The following is a 17301-nucleotide window of genomic DNA, read 5'->3' on the forward strand; positions in this document are numbered from 1 at the left end:
TGGCTTTGGCCATAAATGTTGTAAATGTGTCTAACATCTCTTATCATAAACAGCACAAGGAGATAAACGGGAAGTCTTATTTACTGTTGTACGGTCTGTGTTCTTTCTTTTTTGCTCAGTTACACTGACTTTGATGCTACAGAGGTCAATGAGCAATTCATGTTTTAACATGCAGCATGAAACCGCGCTCTGGCACTGAGAGCAAACACTTGAGCACCCGTCAACAGTCCTCCACAGCGATTTTCATTACCGCTGCTCGCCACTTGAGCATGAGTGTATAGAGTATGATTATGGCACCAGTGGTTCAACTGGGTACAGGCCACATAAAAGCATCTGCTGATGGTGCTGAAGTGGTGTAATCATAAAGATGGGCATGATGGCTCTTGGCTTTATATAGTCCAGGAGCAGCAGCAGGGTGGCAGTGAGTCGTTTGTCCTTGAACAAGATACCAACTCCCTTTCAATACAGAAGTGGTTTTACAGGATGAAGGGAAATGACATCCACTATACAAAAGGAAAGTGTTTAAATATGTCTCCCACTTTATGTTGAAAATAGTTTGCTTTAGAGATCACCTGACTATCCGTACATGTAGAAATTGTTGTCAAGTTTGAACACAGGTACTTAAAACTGAAGTATTCAGTATCTACACATGGATTTAGAAAATACCAACACAGCATTTTTAAAACAATACAACGGAGGAGCAAAACAAAACATCACAAAAGGAGATTGCACTGAAAGTAATTTATTCTGAGTTTTGCTTTCAAACTCGTCCAAGGGTAGATCACATTCTCCTGTCTTCAGCATGTACTCTTACATTTCGGCTGCACACTATAAAATCAGACATTTCAAGTGTCACAAATTTAAAACAGACAAATATTACAGGCCAGAGTGAAACGTGAAACAGAACCTCTGTAGTTTAAAGTAGATCAGGGTTATTCAAAATGTAATCCAAATTTCCAACATACTGTTATAAAATACATTTATGTGCCATTACACCATAACCACCTTGCCATCGTCTACTTTTGGGTTTGCCATTGTTACTTGGCTGCTATATCTAGTAATGCTAATCACTGGGCAATCAACCATTCTGTAATAAATACAAATTTTGAAGGCATCTATTCATCAAATTGAATTCATAAAAATGGAACAGACTTGCTACTAAACTTGACATCAATATTGCTGGAGCAGTAAATGCCAAACGGGTGTGTTTACTTGTGATGTACTAAAAGGCACTTTTTTTTCTTTTTTTTCTTTTTTTATACATGTGGAGTGAAGAGTTGTCAGTATAATGTCACTTATACTACATCCTGGGGCATGAACTCTACATTGTTGTAGCTGCCAATAATGCAATAACTATCAAGTAACATAACTTGACAAAGTATAGTAAACATGTCAGCCTTCAGTGGTTTAAAATGTAATAAACCTGTTACTGTAATAAAAATGTTCTATTAACAAACTTCAATCATTACAGTTTTCATGGATAATAGGAATATATATTACATTTACAGGCTTTACTACAAATTTCAACCACACACATTTGTTTCTGACAGGTTATTACATTATCAGCCATTATACGTTACAACAAAGTGTCACTGGCATCTCAGCCTGTTTAGTTTGATAAAACAAAGATAAGCCAATCTTTCACAGAGGGAAACAAATGACAGAACTAAAGTTACACGAACCATTTCTGGCAAAACTAATAGACACAGTCAAAGGCAGAGCAAAAGATTTTGTGCATACAAAGTAAAATAATTCTTACTTTGTACAATATGTCTGTGCATGTCTGTTAATTTTGCCCCCTATCTCCAAATACTTGAGGACACGTCAGGGTTAACGTCATCGAAGACCTCCAATACAGTGCATTTAGAACTACTGTATTACAGCTATAGTCACATTTCCTGTGGCAGTTGATTCTCAGTGCGACTACTGCGATGCGTGCCTCTTTCATTTTTGTTTGGCCCTGACTTATAACATTCTGTAGTGCAATCAGCAGAAATGAGTTACGCCACGAGAGGCCTAACTGTGACCAGTGATGATCCCATTTACATCTCGATGTTGCGGGGGCGGCGGTTGCCCCAGTGATATAGTGCTGAGAGTCATGCCATGGTAACAACTGTTGAACTGCAGAGGCGTTGTATACACTGCAGGCACTTCGAGGCTGTAAATCACAGCTCTGTTTTTAGGAGGCCTTGCAGACTTTTAAATCTGCCCAACTGGATGCCTGCGGGGCACTGAGGGTTGATATAGGACACATAGGTTCCCATCCTAAATACCCAAAGGGATCTTTTTGATACACATAAATAATTGAGCAGGGAAAAGAGAGGAATGGGATCATATTGGTAAACACATTCTACAAGTGACATCCTTCATGTACATTTCCTGGTGTCAGTAACACAGAGGTTAAAATAAACTCATCTGACCAGTCAGTAGTTACAGGAGCATCAAAAACATGCAGTTTTAGCTTTTTTCATGATTGAAGTTACTACTGTGGTGGAACAGAGGAGTAACCTCTGACAAATTCCTAATTTGATGTTTTGAAAAAAATCTGTATCCAGGCTTTGTGGGATACTTAAAAACTTAGAATAGTCCAGTGCTAACATAATGACAAATGAATGACAGTGTGAAAATGCTATTCACTAAATGTGGTCTTGGAAAAACTCTGGCTGCTGGAACAGTGTGGGAGAGCATCTTAAAAGTGGTATTGCCGTGTTGATACAACCTCAGCCAACATAATCAGTAACAATGCAGCAAGTGGACAGTAACGCTGAAGACAGGAGAGCAAACACTTTTTGTCTGAGGGTTTAGAGTGGTATCGGTGTGTATATGCGCGTCTCTGTGTGTGTCGTGTGTGTGTGTGTGTGTGTGGGATGGGGTCAGATTCGAGTCAGCTGGTGCCAAAAACTGGACGGCATGAAGCTTTCCATCTTGTCTGCGAAGAAACCCAAGGGTGCAAAGAGTGTGCTGAAGAACTGAAGGGAGACAAAGCAGAATGTCAGTTGGATGTCAGTTAAACCTCTTCCCACCCATTCTCAGATAATGTTTAAGCAAAAACCTTATGTACAACTTATATATTCTGTCTCACAGCCTGAGATAAAATCAAAATGTAAAAGAAACATTTGTAGGCGAGGAGCAAGGTTTTTTTTTCAGGTGACAGGATGCAGTTTAGATGCGAAGTGCGATTTACAGTATGCATTCGAGTAGCAGCAGGGCAGTCCACAGCTGAACATATTTATACATGTAATCCACAAGCTTCCCCTCAGTACAGAGAAGAGAAAGCCAAACCAACATTATCCAAGTATTATCATTTTAAACATTATGTTTGTAGAAACAGTGCTGACAGTTGAATATACTTATCCGATTTGGGGATAAACTTTATATTATCCATGATTTACATGTCAACACACTTTTATACATCACATCAATCATGTTCATTCTTTCTATTTCGGTCTCTAAATAGTGACAAATAAATGAAGGGAAAGGAAATAAACTGTACCTAATTTTTTACTTTTGTCACAACTTATTCATAGACAAATTCGGCAAAAGGCAAGCAAGACTTCAAAACCGGAATGATCATCATCCTTTAAAACTGATCTATGCTGTATGAATCAACAACAAGTGCAAAGACCCCTGCAGGATAATCCTGAAAAATATATTGTATGTGCTTCTGTAGTAATACGATAACATGACCATCACAAATAATTAACCTTATTTGCGTATCTTTATCACACACATTCTCCCTAAGCAAATAGCAAAACTATGACAATAGCAGGTGTGCAAGTACATAAACCAATGGGATAACTCAATGCTGTGGCATTCACACCAATACCATTATCATGATCTCTCTAGGGAAGTGAATGTAACTACAATGCAGCCATTACACATACCATTAACTTAGGCTAACTTTAGGCTAACTATAGCCTAACAGGGCTATATTGGGGAAAAAAACCTCAATCCAACAGATTAGATTGCTGTAACACTGATTATAAATCAAGTAAACTAAATGTATTTTAACTGTTAGTTATAAAATAGGAGAAATAAATATTTTGAAACACTGTAACAAATCTGACAAATACTCCTCATACTTATAACCATGAAGGAGCAACTCATCCACTTGTTTTTATGATTACCAGCGGGGCATATATCCACTTAGATCTAAGATTAAGATCTAGCATATACAGTATATTAGGTATGTGTATAATAGAGCATTTAAAATGCACATGTTAGTGATTTAACGGTGAAATGTCCTCTAAAATATTACAATATGGTTTCTCTCTGAAACTACTTGAGGTGTGCTTGATACACTTGACACTTTAATAGTCTCATAAGTGGACGTATCAGCCTGGCCAGACAGGTGCAAATCAAGTACTCCTCTAATCCCATTTAATATATGAAACATATTCAACTACTATGCTATATATGTCTGGGATCCATAAATAAAGGAAAGGCCGACGGCCACCACCACCACTCTCTCGCCTTGCTAGGATCTTCTGTTCAAGAGCAGCAGATTCAGAGAAATCTGTTTCTCCTCAGAAGGCAGTGAGGACCTCTGTGTTCCTCCCTCAATGGTTTTCATGCACTCCATCTGAACATTACACAAACCAGGCCTGCCAGGGCTGCTGTAAAAATCCTATCTGCACTCAATCTTTCCCATAACAAAAGGAAGAGCACTAGATGTTCTCTGTGGCCTTGTTTTTGCTACAAGTCTGAGTCTATGCAAAGGCAGGCCCTAATAAACAGGCTGATCATAAACAAAGGATTAGCCAAAGTAAGGAGTTTGCCAAACTGGCTAAAAACAGATAACACAACACTTTTATCATAAATAAACAGTAAAAGGAAGTCATGCACGCATTTAAAGTTTCTAAATCTTTACGGCTATAAGCCGTGCTGATAAACTTGCATTATTCAGCTGTGGTCACTGATAGCTTAGGTTGGACTACAGCTTGTATTGGCGGGAAACACAGACTTTACAGGCCTACGACTCCCATGAGCCTCCAGTGTTACTGACAGTGATGAAAGTCAGGCAATTGCCATTGGGGTTAAAAGGTTCAGGTTACAAACAACATGTACTTAAAACACAAAGAAGAAAATCCCAATCACAGATAAACCTAAGATGTAACCGGTCAGCCAACTTACATACAAGTCTGAGCTAAATTTCTAAGTGGACTATCTGAATCAACATCCATGCATTTTAAAACAGCAACTTCTGAGATGTGTCGTACTTACTGCTTTGGCAAAGACACCCATGAGCTCAGGGAACTGATGTGTGAGCATGGCCAGCATGGCAGTGAAGGAGCAAAGGCCTGCTGTGAAGAGGATGAAGAAGGGAAGCTCTTTCTTTGGGTACACAGATACCTCATGGAAAGCTGGGGCAAAGAAAAAAAATAGAGTTAGAAAATGGCATAACCAGTGCAGAAAAACAAGAAAAAAATAAAGCATTTTGAAAAAACATGGGGTTCAAATAGTGAGACGATGAGTAATTACACAAATTGGGAGCAACTAGTCCATTCATGGACTGCACGTAGGCTTTGGCTATTGTACTTACAGGGAAGTAGTTCCCTGTCTGCTGTTTCTGTGCATCCTGGGTAGGGGTAAAACAGGTGACCCTTCTCCAGAGGGTAGGGAATTATCCGGAAGGCTGTAAAGACAGACCAAGGCGTAAAAAGGAAATTGAATTAGGCTGAACACCACGCAAAGTATGGGTCAACAGTACAATGGAAAAAAATGTTTTAAAACAACATAACTGGTGTTATAAACTATGGCTTGAAGACGCCGTTTAACACAGCTAACACAATATGTAGTAAATCATTTAAGTAGCAAAATATTATACAGACAGACAAGATACTAACATCCTAATAAAATATAACAATAACATTCTTCCTGTGCTTCGTGTGAGCGATGATCTCATCCCTGTATAATCACAAGTAGAGAATTTGTGGGTGTGCTGTGCATACATGACCCATGACAGCAATTTAAAAATGAAGAGCAGCACACAAGGAAGATCCTTTGGGTCTGTGATGGCACGGCTCTGCTAAAGTACTGTATAATTGCCACTTCTGAACATACAAAGGGTGAGGTGTGTTCACTTTCACTTTTAAGTTAGTGAGTCCAGCACAACGGGAATGAGAACAAATCATTTACATTCAATAAAACAAAAAGAGACCATCATATGCAGAGCAGTGGTATTCAATAGAAGAAGTAATAGTGTTACATACTGCCCTCCCAGGTGCAGTGTAGTAGGTTTAAGGCTCCCTCTGCCCTCTTCCAGTGCTGCAGGTGGAAGAAAGCATATGCCACTGCCTCACTGTCTCCCCTCTTCAAGATGTGTTCTGGAGGCAGGATCAGGCTCTTCATCTCCAATAAGTACTACAGACAGGAAGAGGAAGAAATATAATATATATATTTTGAGTATACACAACAGTACCTTGACACTTTCCGGCTCCTGAACTTGATTGAGAATAGCACACGTACCTAGTACAGGTGCACTTTATACTGCTGTATTTGGTTCAGTTTAGTTGTATATGGTTGAGCCCCAGTGGCTCTTGCCAATCTTAGACAGGTGTTCACGCCACTTGAGGCCAATTGTATGCTGCGTTTCAGGCAAAATAGAGGTGAGCAGATGTAAAAAATAGTTGCTGAAAACATCTGAACACCTTGGGTGGCTAAGATGGATACCATGTAATTGTAACGTTCCTTGTCTTTTATTGCATAAATGCAAAATGCTGCAAAAAGTAAAACATTTAGTAAGCAAAGGAGATCCAAATGTTTTTCTCAGGCACTTACCTAACCCAACAACAACTAAAATACTTGTGAATATTTACATTGTTACGTTCAACAGTTGGTGAGAAAGAGGCAACTCAGATGGGATGTTGCTTTGTTTGTGCAACTGTTAGCCTAAATTCCACTGATGTAAGTTTGGTTTCAAAAATCTGCCCCCTTGTGATCAAAAATCAATTCATGCAGCTTTAATGGTTGTATTCACATCTTCCCCGTTTCTCGGTCAGCACTTGACTTGTTCTATTCTATTGTGTAATTCCCTCCGGCCGACTCCATGCAGACTGAAAACATATTTTCTTCATGTGAGGTATTTGTTGACAGCCTTATTTTGCAATTGTTCAAGGTGGGAGGGAAAAGCTTTCCCGAAGCTCTCTGAGTGTGTGTTATTGTTACAGTACAGTACATTCATTCCATGAATGTATAACATCCCCCGCTCACCCCTCCTCTCTTTCCCTACTGTGTAAGTTTGTCCCAGCAAGTCAGTTGGTTCACTGTGCTGACAAAAGCCCACATCCCAGAGTTACAACCTATAGAACAGGTATGCTTTCTGAAATAACAGGGAACAAGCATCTAGAAATAACAACATGCATATATTGTCTACTTCTTTCTGCGATTTATATTTCAAATTAAGGCTTAGCTCTGTCTATAGATAAATCACTAATGAGTGTATATTAAGTTTGATGAGCCTGCCACTCTATGTACTTCATGTCTGTGGTGCCCAGTGTGGCTGCGGTCTGTGTTAAACAAAACCCATGTGCGGGGCAGGGGCCCCCTGGGCTGGATTCCCAGGCGGCCAGCTTCACAGCGCTCTGGATCTCAGACTGACACTTTGGGAAGGTTACCCCACAGCTAATCCTGTCTAATCCCTTCCATGGTCACAGGCTCAGTCAGCCAGCCAGCCAGCCATCCATCCATCTAACCAGCCGGACCATACTGCTTCACCCGTCTCCCCCCAGCCTTACCCTCTTTCTCCACTCTCACCCTCACGATCACAGCCTGCCCAGGCTCTTCAACCTGGCTCATCCCTGTCTTTCTCCAACCCTCATTCATGATCCTTTAGCTTGCAGGACATGAGCCTGGGTCCCAGGACTCAAGCTGGTTATCTGCCTCACTTATTCGTCAGTCCGTCCGTCCGTCCGTCCACCACTTTGGTCCAGACTGAAATATCTCTACAACTATTTGATGGATTGCCAGGAAATTGAATGAATGGTGTCAGGAGACGAATCCCACTGACTTTTCCTCCAGCACCACCATGAGGTTGACATTTTTGGTTTTGAGTTATATTTCTCAACAATTACTGAACGGATTGCCATGAAATTTGGTACACACATTCATGCTCTCCTCAGGATAAATTGTAATAACTTTGATGATCACTTGACCTTTCCTCTAGCGCCATCATCAACTCAAATTTTCAATTTGTCCAGTACTTATAGACTTTGTCCAATAACTACAGACTTTATAGCCAAACACCTGCAAAACTATCAACAGCTGTACTACTGTGTTTTGTGTTAATTATCAAATGTTAGCATGCTAAACAAGCTAAACCAAGATGGTGAACATGGTAAACATTATATAGCATCAGCACATTAGTATTGTCATTTAGAGCATGTTAGCATGCTGTGCCTACATACAACCTCACAGAGCTGCTTGCGTGGTCTCAGGCTCTTGCTCTTGTTTCTAACTGTCCCTTCCTCTACTTCACACCCTACTGTCTGAACAAACCTACTTCACTGCCAACCTGCAATTACTCACCTACAACTTCCTCTCTCTTCACTGCCTCATCCTGGTGCACATTCAAGCCAATTGGATAATGGTCAACAACTTTAGCTTGTCAGGACAATTAGCCAATTTACCATCCATTGCTCCTGAGAGTCCATCCATCCTCTACACTGTCCTCATCATCACAGGCTCAAACTATCACTCTTCTTTCTATACCTCATTGCTGTACTATAGCCATATTCATAAAATATTTCTGAATATTATAGTCTGTGCAGACAGTTTGCCTGTCGTCCATTCCTCACTCGCCACCTCCTGAACCGCTCACCCTCATGGGTAAAGGCTCAATCGAGCATGCAAGCACCCAACAGGTGTAAACACTCCACTTCACCCATCCTTCTCCTCTTCACTCAACCATTCCAGTAGACTGCCCCATCTTCTAGCCTCTCTTTCCACCCTAACATCCTCTGTAGTCATGACAAGGATCGGCAGCTAGAGACAACCAGAGGCTGCTTGTTTGCCCTTCTCACTTATCCTGTCTGACTTACTTAAATCAGCTCTCTCTGCTCCAGCCAAGACATTTGACTGTCCGCCTTCATCTTCCTCACCATTTCAGTCTCCTTTCTTCTAGGCACAAACCTTTCACCATCCTCCACTCCCCCGGCACCAGTGTTGAGGCAGCCAGCCAGCTCAGGAGGAAACCTACCATTTCTCTGTTGTAGCACACAACACAACTTCCAAAACTGATAACATACATTCATTTTATACAACACTTGCATGAAGGGCCTACATGACGAGGAAGGTGAGCAACCTTAAACTTAAGTGAGCCAAGTTAATTTGATTAAACCTGGACATTTTACAGGTAACAGTAAATATTTTACAATTTAACACATATTTCTACGTCCATATTGGTCTGTTACTGATAATAAGACACCCATGTAGGTCTGGGTCTTCTTTGTTTTTAGATTAACCATTTAGAGAGGCTGGCTGCTCAGCTGTCCTTCCTTGCATGCCACAGCATTAGACCTGGTGACACCTCAGTCCTCTGTGCTGGCCTAACCCCCCCCCACCTCCAGTTCTTTGGTCTGCTTCTCCACTCCCTGTCGCCTCTTTGATGAAGGGATTGAGTTTCATGTGTTCTCCTTTTATCCCTGGGCAGTCATAAGCCCAGAGCATAACTCATAAGCTGCCTTCTGATTCTAATCTGCAGCACTTTGCGTATCACAATGGGACACACAGGCAACAATGACATCAGCCTTGTAGTTGCTCTATAAGGGTCAGACCAAACATGCATGTGTACAGTTAAAGAACATAAAGACAAACAGGTGTTGGGGTTAGAAACACAAACAAAGACTAAGAATTTCGTACAGTCCGTAAACACCGCTAGCAGCTACTCCAACCTCTACTGAGGAAGTGGAGAGTGGCAGAAAACGCATTTATTCCAATATGGGCGGATGAGGCGAATTCTAACTACCCCCCTTTCCTTGTCTGAATCAAACCTCATCCATCTTAATTCAGAACAAACCCAGGACTGCTGCTCTGTCTCAATTTACAAACCAAAAAGCCAATTTCTGAGGTAAACTAAGCAAAGGTCCGCATTTCTGAGGCTTGACAGGCGATCTAGATGAGAACATGTCAACCAGAATGAGGTGAGATGAGAAACTGCCTTCCAAAGTGGAGTAAACTAGCAAGGTAGATGGGATCGGGTCACCCAGACTGCTTGAGAAATGAACATGTATGGACCAAAGTGGTACTAAACGTAAATGCACAGCAGATTCAGATAGCAGGAACACTTGATCAGCTATCCAAGCATCCGGCAAACTGTCAGTTTCTTAACCGCTGGCTGGTAGAGAAGTTGATTGGAATGGACAGACAAATGGAGAAAAGGGTGGAGAAGGAGGAGGAGGAGGAGGATAAGTAGAGAAAGACAAGAAGATGAGGAGGAGAGGAAAATAAAAGGGAGCATAGGGGAGGAGGTAAAAGGGAGCAAGATGGAGAGCTGGTGAGGGAAAGGGGTCATGTAGGAGGAGGGTGGTGTGCACTTGTGTGTGTGGATGTGGGTTTAGTGTGTGTAGAGCTATTTGAACAGTTTGAATAAACTCATGTGATGTAGCCTAGCATGATATTCATGCATAATCTCCTTGGCATGCTTGATAACACACCCACACACTTAATGCTTGACCTAACCTTGTCCCTTCATTACTCCACTTGTCCAACTGGGTTGTTGTTGTTTTTTTTCAAGCTTTACTTGATGTTAAAAAAATGCCCTGTTCACACTCACACAGAAACACACATATTCACAATGATGGTTGAGAAATTAACAAAAATCCACACAGACTCAGATTTGCCAAAACTGCTCCACTCTTCTTGCTCCAGTTCAGTGCAACACTGGTATCTGGTATGGCTTCTCTATAGCAACACAAGCACACATAAGCTTTGTTACTGAGTCCCCTTTGACACATCGCCGGCTTACAGATATACAGTTTATTCATTAATATCTAGCCTAGTTGTAATTTCTCATCTACAAGTAAAATACATGTCTTAAACAAGCCACTTTAGAAAGTAGTGTAAAAAACGTGCAAGTTTCTACACTACTTAAGAAACTACAGTCATATCTACACAAGAGTACAGAATTAGGCTCTAGGGAACTTTTGGGAAAAAGCCCTTTACAGATCCTACTTTAGGGGGCAACAGGCCAGCCCCTGTCTAAAAAGGCCACAGTCACAGGTGCACTCATCATTCAGACATGCCAGACAACACAAAGCAACAAGCCCCCTCCGTCCCCACAGATACCAGTCAAATACTGAAAGATGAGCCTACCAGTAATCCTCAGTGAAAGGTGTGTTACAAATTTCATAATACCATTCAGCATCACCTAAACTCACAGAAGTCATTTTGATAAAGTTGGCAGTGGAGGCCAACATCAGACTCTCTGTTTAGCTCAAACAGGGGATCAGGGAACATGAGAGGATAAGAAACAGGATGAGGGTAAGTGATGAGAGGACACAGGACGGCTGCCTCTGGGCACAGTGGGGAGGGAGCAGTTGGAAAGACATTGAAGATGAGGGCCCTCACTTTAAAATCAAAGGCTGGATCAAAGTGCTGGCTGTCACCCCACCTACCACACACACAAACACACTGATTCTCTTTCTCTCTCTCAGAAAAGGAGTCCATGAGATGAAACAACACCACACTACAAAGGCTAAACTGAGACAAAACTCTGCTGCAACTAGTTGTGTATGACTCTTGTGTGTGCATGTGTGACATCTAATCCTGTGGGAACTGATGTGAAAGGCCAGAGAGATATCCAGTTGTAGTCTGTTCTCCCTGGTTCACCTGTATATAGCTGCTCTCTATTAAGCAAAATTGTGACCAATCTGTTATAAATTTACAGTTTTACCTGGGACCCAAATGTGATATTCAAACTAAACTACCTGTAAAAACACATCATGTATGATTTTAAAAATAATGTATTATCTTGTAACAGTAGTTGATGATTAGGGCAACTACGCCCATCAAATATACAAAAGTGTCCCATTTAGTTGTAACGACTTGGTAAAAAATGTATACAATAATCACAAATCACATATATAGAGAAGAATAGGCATTCAAACCAAGTTTATCCCTAAAGCTGACACTGCAGGTGTGATAAAAACAAATAAAGAGCAACTGTATTTAGACCTCCACTGACACCTGCAGGTGAGCCAGTGAATACCATGTCTGGAATAATGACTGCTCTATTTGTACAGTTGCACCACCTGTTACTGTTGACATAACTCATATTTGATTGTCTGACTTGTTGTTCACCTGTCTGCCTGCTTTTCCTGTTTGTTCTGCTTGTGACCTTTACGCATGGCAGTCATGTGACACCTGATCAGACTAAATATAGAAATAATGTGGTTAAAAAAATCTTCCCAAACTACTTGCAGCATAGCAGGTGCATGGATGAAAATGTACTTTAATGCATAAACTCCATTAAGAGTACTGTGCTTCATTAATTCAAGCAGAATGCATGCAGCCCAGAGAATGACCTGAATCAAAAATAATGTGGACAATAGCGGAACAGGAGAAAGATGTGAAACCTTAACTGTCAATTTTATAAAATACCTATAATCACCAGAGGGAGTGATATACGTGTGGACATGAAAAGGGAGGTGTAATTTCAAAAAATGTAAATTTCAGATAGGAGACACTCTAATGGAGATTATTTAGCTAATAATGTATGTGGAGATTTAATACAGACAAACATTTTAATGCCACATGTAAAATAGGGTTTTCAGGATGATTGACTCACCATCAAGTGTTATTCAATTTTATAGCACAACATCACATCATCATGAAGTGATCAATGGGTTTTTGTGGCCCACAACAACCATCAGAGTCTATGTAACACTAGTCTAATGACTGACCTTTGGCACGTGTGGATTGAACTCAACAGCTCTGTGTATGGCCTCCACAGCATTCATCTCTGCTGTGCTTAGCCCTCGCCTTGAGGCGGCCTCTGGAGAGAACCTGAGACGAAACACATCGTGTGACACACTGTTACTGCTCACAAATATCAAATGCTGTTGATAGTGCAGCCATTTAAACAGGTTCAGTTTTAAGAGATACTGATGTTGAAAGGTACGCAAGGTTCAAAAGATATTTAAAACAATATGAACCAAAAGGAAACATACTTATCTGATACAGCCCGTGCTTTCAACAGTGCAGATGTGTAACATATAGTGGCTGATTTTGGCAAGCTGATGTCTACAATGGCAGAAGAAATTGGGGTCATGTAACACAATTTATACATTTTAAATACTGATTCAATGGCACTGAGCTAACATCTGTCCAAATGTAGTATGATGACTTCTGAAAAGTGACATTTTTTGTTGGGTTCAGTCTTACCATCATATTTGGCGAGGACTGCTTGGACATCAGCATATGCCTGAAGCTCTAGAAGTGCTTCCAAGAGGTTTTCGTGTATATTTAACATTCCCAGCAGTGGGAACTCCTTCATTAACTGTAAAGAAATAAAACATCACACATCAGCTTAGTATTACTGTACTTCCATTGTTTTAAATACAGTAAATGTTGCCTAAGTTACTAATTCAACAAATCGAACACTAACGCAGTAAGCACTATGGAGGCGCTACTCTGAAACAGTCAAGTTTTTGAAACTCACATCTCTCATCATTTTTACTGCTTCTTTAATCCGTCCCAGTTTGCGTGCACACATTGCCAGTCTGCGTTTAATGTACACCAGTAAGTTGATATCTTTTCCAGCTGTGGATGGCAAACAGACAATATGAGACATTTAATAAACAAAACACTTATCAGACTATAGAAACATGAATAACATGGATAGAATTATAATTAGGCCTCTGACCTAAAGAGCAACTTCACACTACATATTGTGGTCTTACGTAGAGGAAAAGCATTTATGCATCAATGGAATATTGCCCTTGTGAGGTGGGTGTAGACAGATGTGGTCTGTTCTATTTATAACCACACTTACCTGTGATGTGGAGTTTGCACAATAGTGCACTATGAAGTGCTGCACTGCACAGGGTGTGTCAGAGTTATGTCGCAAAAGCAGGATTAAAAGTGGGTGTAGTTACTCCTTAACTAATTAGCTATCTTCCTGCTACTGTGCCTCAGGGTTTACAATGGATGAGTACTTAATGTATAAATCAAATCAAATCCATTCTTACCGATACTTAGTGCTTTTTTGAAGAGGCGCTCAGCTTCTGTGATGGTTGTGGCTTCTTCCTCCGCTAGGAGCACGTAGGCTGCAGCACATCTGCACACATGCACACACACAAAGGGACAGATTTTCAACGGCTCATCCTCAATATATTTCCCTTTGTCAAGACAACAGTTGTGTTTGCATGCTCATCAAAACATAATCAAGGCAATTATTTGAGTACGAAAGCGCCCATAATATGATTATATTAATGTATTTATACTTAACTGAAGCAAGCACAGTCAAAGAAACTTACTTTGAATACTCCCATTTTAACAGCATCACAACAGTAGCAGATTTACGTTTATAGATATAGTATTTGAGGAGATGATGTGTAACTGTGTAAAGAGTAGGACTCACTCATGGTTCATTTCTATGGCCTGGTAAGCTGCTCTGATCCTGGCTTGAGGATTTCTCTCTCTCCAGGCTTTCTGCATCACTGTAATGAGATGATGAACTCGAGCTTATTATAGATGTGACCTTAAAGTCCTGACATATTTAATTGTAGTCAAAAGCTCCACAACAAAAAAACAAAAAGCAGTTCCGTCTGAACATTTACAAAGAACCAGAGAAATATTGTCCAAGGAAATATGCTAGCAGACTTTTGCTTGTGTGTTTGTAAAAACAAATAAATATCACATCCCTGTTTTCTGCTTTTTTTTCTAAACAGGGGATTTTGTTTGTATATGATTAAAACTCACCAGCATCTTCTGGCCTTAACTGTGGAGTGTCTCCTGTGAAGAAGGTCTGATGGTCTTGGGCAGACAGGTTCATATCATAGTATGTTAAGGGTTCCTTCCCTGTTACCCAGGTGTACCTGTAGTGCAGAGTAAAATATTAACTGCTACAGTTTTATGATCCACAGTGAATCAAATGAAATTGAATTAACTTTCTTGCACCAAAGACACAATATGCTTAAGAAGGTATGCATCTTTATAAGTAATTCACATTATGAACCATCCATTTTAAGTGGATGCATTCTACACAGCTAAATCTGAATTACACCTCTAAAACCCACACATACCTGTTGTATTCTGCTCCTCTGAACAGATTCAAAGGGTTCCTCCAGACCTTACATTCTATCAAAGAGAAGATATTGTTATTAGTACTAGTAATGTTATGAGTAGGATTGCTGTTAAAGATTGTATTATGTACATATTTACCTGAAACACTGGGCCTAGGCTCTGCCTCTCCATTAACTGATGCGAACAGACCAGTCGTGGAGCTGCTCTCCACGCCACCCAGAAGAGGACGCAAGTGGCTCACTGACACTTGTTCAATGAACGAGGTCCCATATTTACGAAAATACCACCACTCAAATATCTGTGGTGAGAACACATATGGTGACATCATGCTTTACAAAAAGTACATGATAAGACAAGAATCACTCAGTTGTGCTATATCTGCAATTACTATCATCACTAGACCAGCGCTTCCCAAGCTTTTTCTGTCATGTCCACCTTTAGAAGCTGCAAGAAATTGGTGTAACTTACATTTAAACTGCAGAAATTGCACAAAAAAACACATAAGACACAAGGCCCTGTCGATATAACCAGAGTCAAATAGGTTGACGTTTTTGTTTGGTGAGTACCATCTTTCTTCTTTTCTTCCCTGTAAAACATGTGTCCATCTTGCACATTATAAGCAATTTCTCTGTCTGCATAAGTCTTGCTAACATGAATCTAGATTGCCTTGCCAGAGCACTCTTGGTTGTTTATTGCTCCCGAAAGGTTTAAATTAATTCAACTTTTGTTTGTTGTAATGGCTTTACGCCCCCAGTTTAGCAACCACTGCACTAGACAAAGGGCTGGTATTGCTGTTTCTGGGTGTACTAGAAATATTTTTCATTTCAGCCTTGCATTTAATAGATGCTCCTCTAAAACTAGGCTTCCACCCATGTGTCTAACTATGTATTCCTGAATATGAATTGAGAATTTAGGACGAGGTTATTGTGTCTAACAAGTGGCCTAAGAGCAAAAACCATTCAACAAAGGGTGACTTATTAATGTGTATTCTGCTGTGCGAGAAATAACTATGGTGATAACTCACAAGGATGAGCCCAGAGATGAGGGAGGAGGTTCCAGTGAGAGCCACATAGAATTTGGGGGTCAGTGTATTCAGAAACACTGAGGCTGAAAGAAGAAAGAGGAGACAGTCAGTTTAATGCCACACTGCAACCAGAACTGTGATAAGTTAGTGTCCTCTGTTGTGTCCATGGAATAATAAAAAAACATGCACTAAAGCATAGTAGCATACTTGGTATCACAACAATAAACTACTGAAGTCTGACAACATGAAATTCACGCTGCTGTTAGAAAATAATATAACAAGGAGCTGGCAGCAGATATTCAAAAAGTCGACTTGAATGTAACCAGAAAGTCGCCTCTGTTTGTGCTTGAATCAGTGAGACAACGAACTGTCAAACCAACAGCTCCCGCTTGCAGCTAAACCCGAAGGCTAACAATAGCTAGCTAGCATTTGCATGAATTCACCTGAGGTAAGAGTTTCCTGCAGTTTCAGCGGGCTCCATAGGACGTATATCATGATCAGCACCATGCCGAACCAAATGAAGCACACGTAAGTCCATGACCAAGAGAGCCAAGACTTTAATTTCTCTGTAAATCCGAGAGATTGGGGATTACTGCCAGCGGTGTCCTCCATGTTTCTCCGGATGCCTGTAAACAGAGGAGTCACGTGATCACGCAGTAAAATGACTTCTATTTTGAAATCTCTACAAAAATTCTCAATTTCCGGAGACAGCAGAACAAAAATATATTCATATTTCGGCACACGAATACTGTTAACTGTTTACTCGTCATCTAAACTAAACGAAATATTAACAACAACAGAAATAATCGTCTTCATACAAACGGGTTGCTGTCGAGTGTAACATAAATCAAAGTGTATATCTGGCTTTAGAGTAAAAAAATAAAAATAAATATAAAACTGAAGAATAATATCATTTGCATAGGGACCCATTATAGAAGATTTACTGTATATATACTTTTGTACTTTTACTCACACAAAATGATGGTAGCTGTTAGATTTTGTTATTGCTAAAGAGGTCTGAGTACTTCCTCCAC

At 40.4% G+C, this 17301-nt stretch overlaps 1 protein-coding gene across 1 annotated transcript; it reads right to left on the reverse strand.

Moving 5' to 3' along the window:
* Positions 1 to 2657: 2657 nt before the first annotated feature.
* On the reverse strand, positions 2658 to 16879 carry st7l (suppression of tumorigenicity 7 like). The gene is made up of 15 exons (XM_070902088.1): positions 16711 to 16879; positions 16268 to 16350; positions 15382 to 15541; positions 15243 to 15297; positions 14920 to 15035; positions 14579 to 14657; positions 14187 to 14275; positions 13658 to 13758; positions 13381 to 13495; positions 13167 to 13239; positions 12900 to 13002; positions 6213 to 6363; positions 5543 to 5635; positions 5224 to 5363; positions 2658 to 2969 (listed from the first exon to the last, which is right to left on the reverse strand). Exons 1-15 carry the CDS (start codon positions 16877 to 16879, stop codon positions 2874 to 2876), a joined length of 1623 nt encoding a protein of 540 aa, XP_070758189.1. The 3' UTR covers positions 2658 to 2873.
* Positions 16880 to 17301: the final 422 nt, after the last annotated feature.

The sequence above is a fragment of the Enoplosus armatus genome, chromosome 3 (assembly GCF_043641665.1).
Source record: "Enoplosus armatus isolate fEnoArm2 chromosome 3, fEnoArm2.hap1, whole genome shotgun sequence".
Lineage (NCBI taxonomy): Eukaryota > Metazoa > Chordata > Actinopteri > Centrarchiformes > Enoplosidae > Enoplosus > Enoplosus armatus.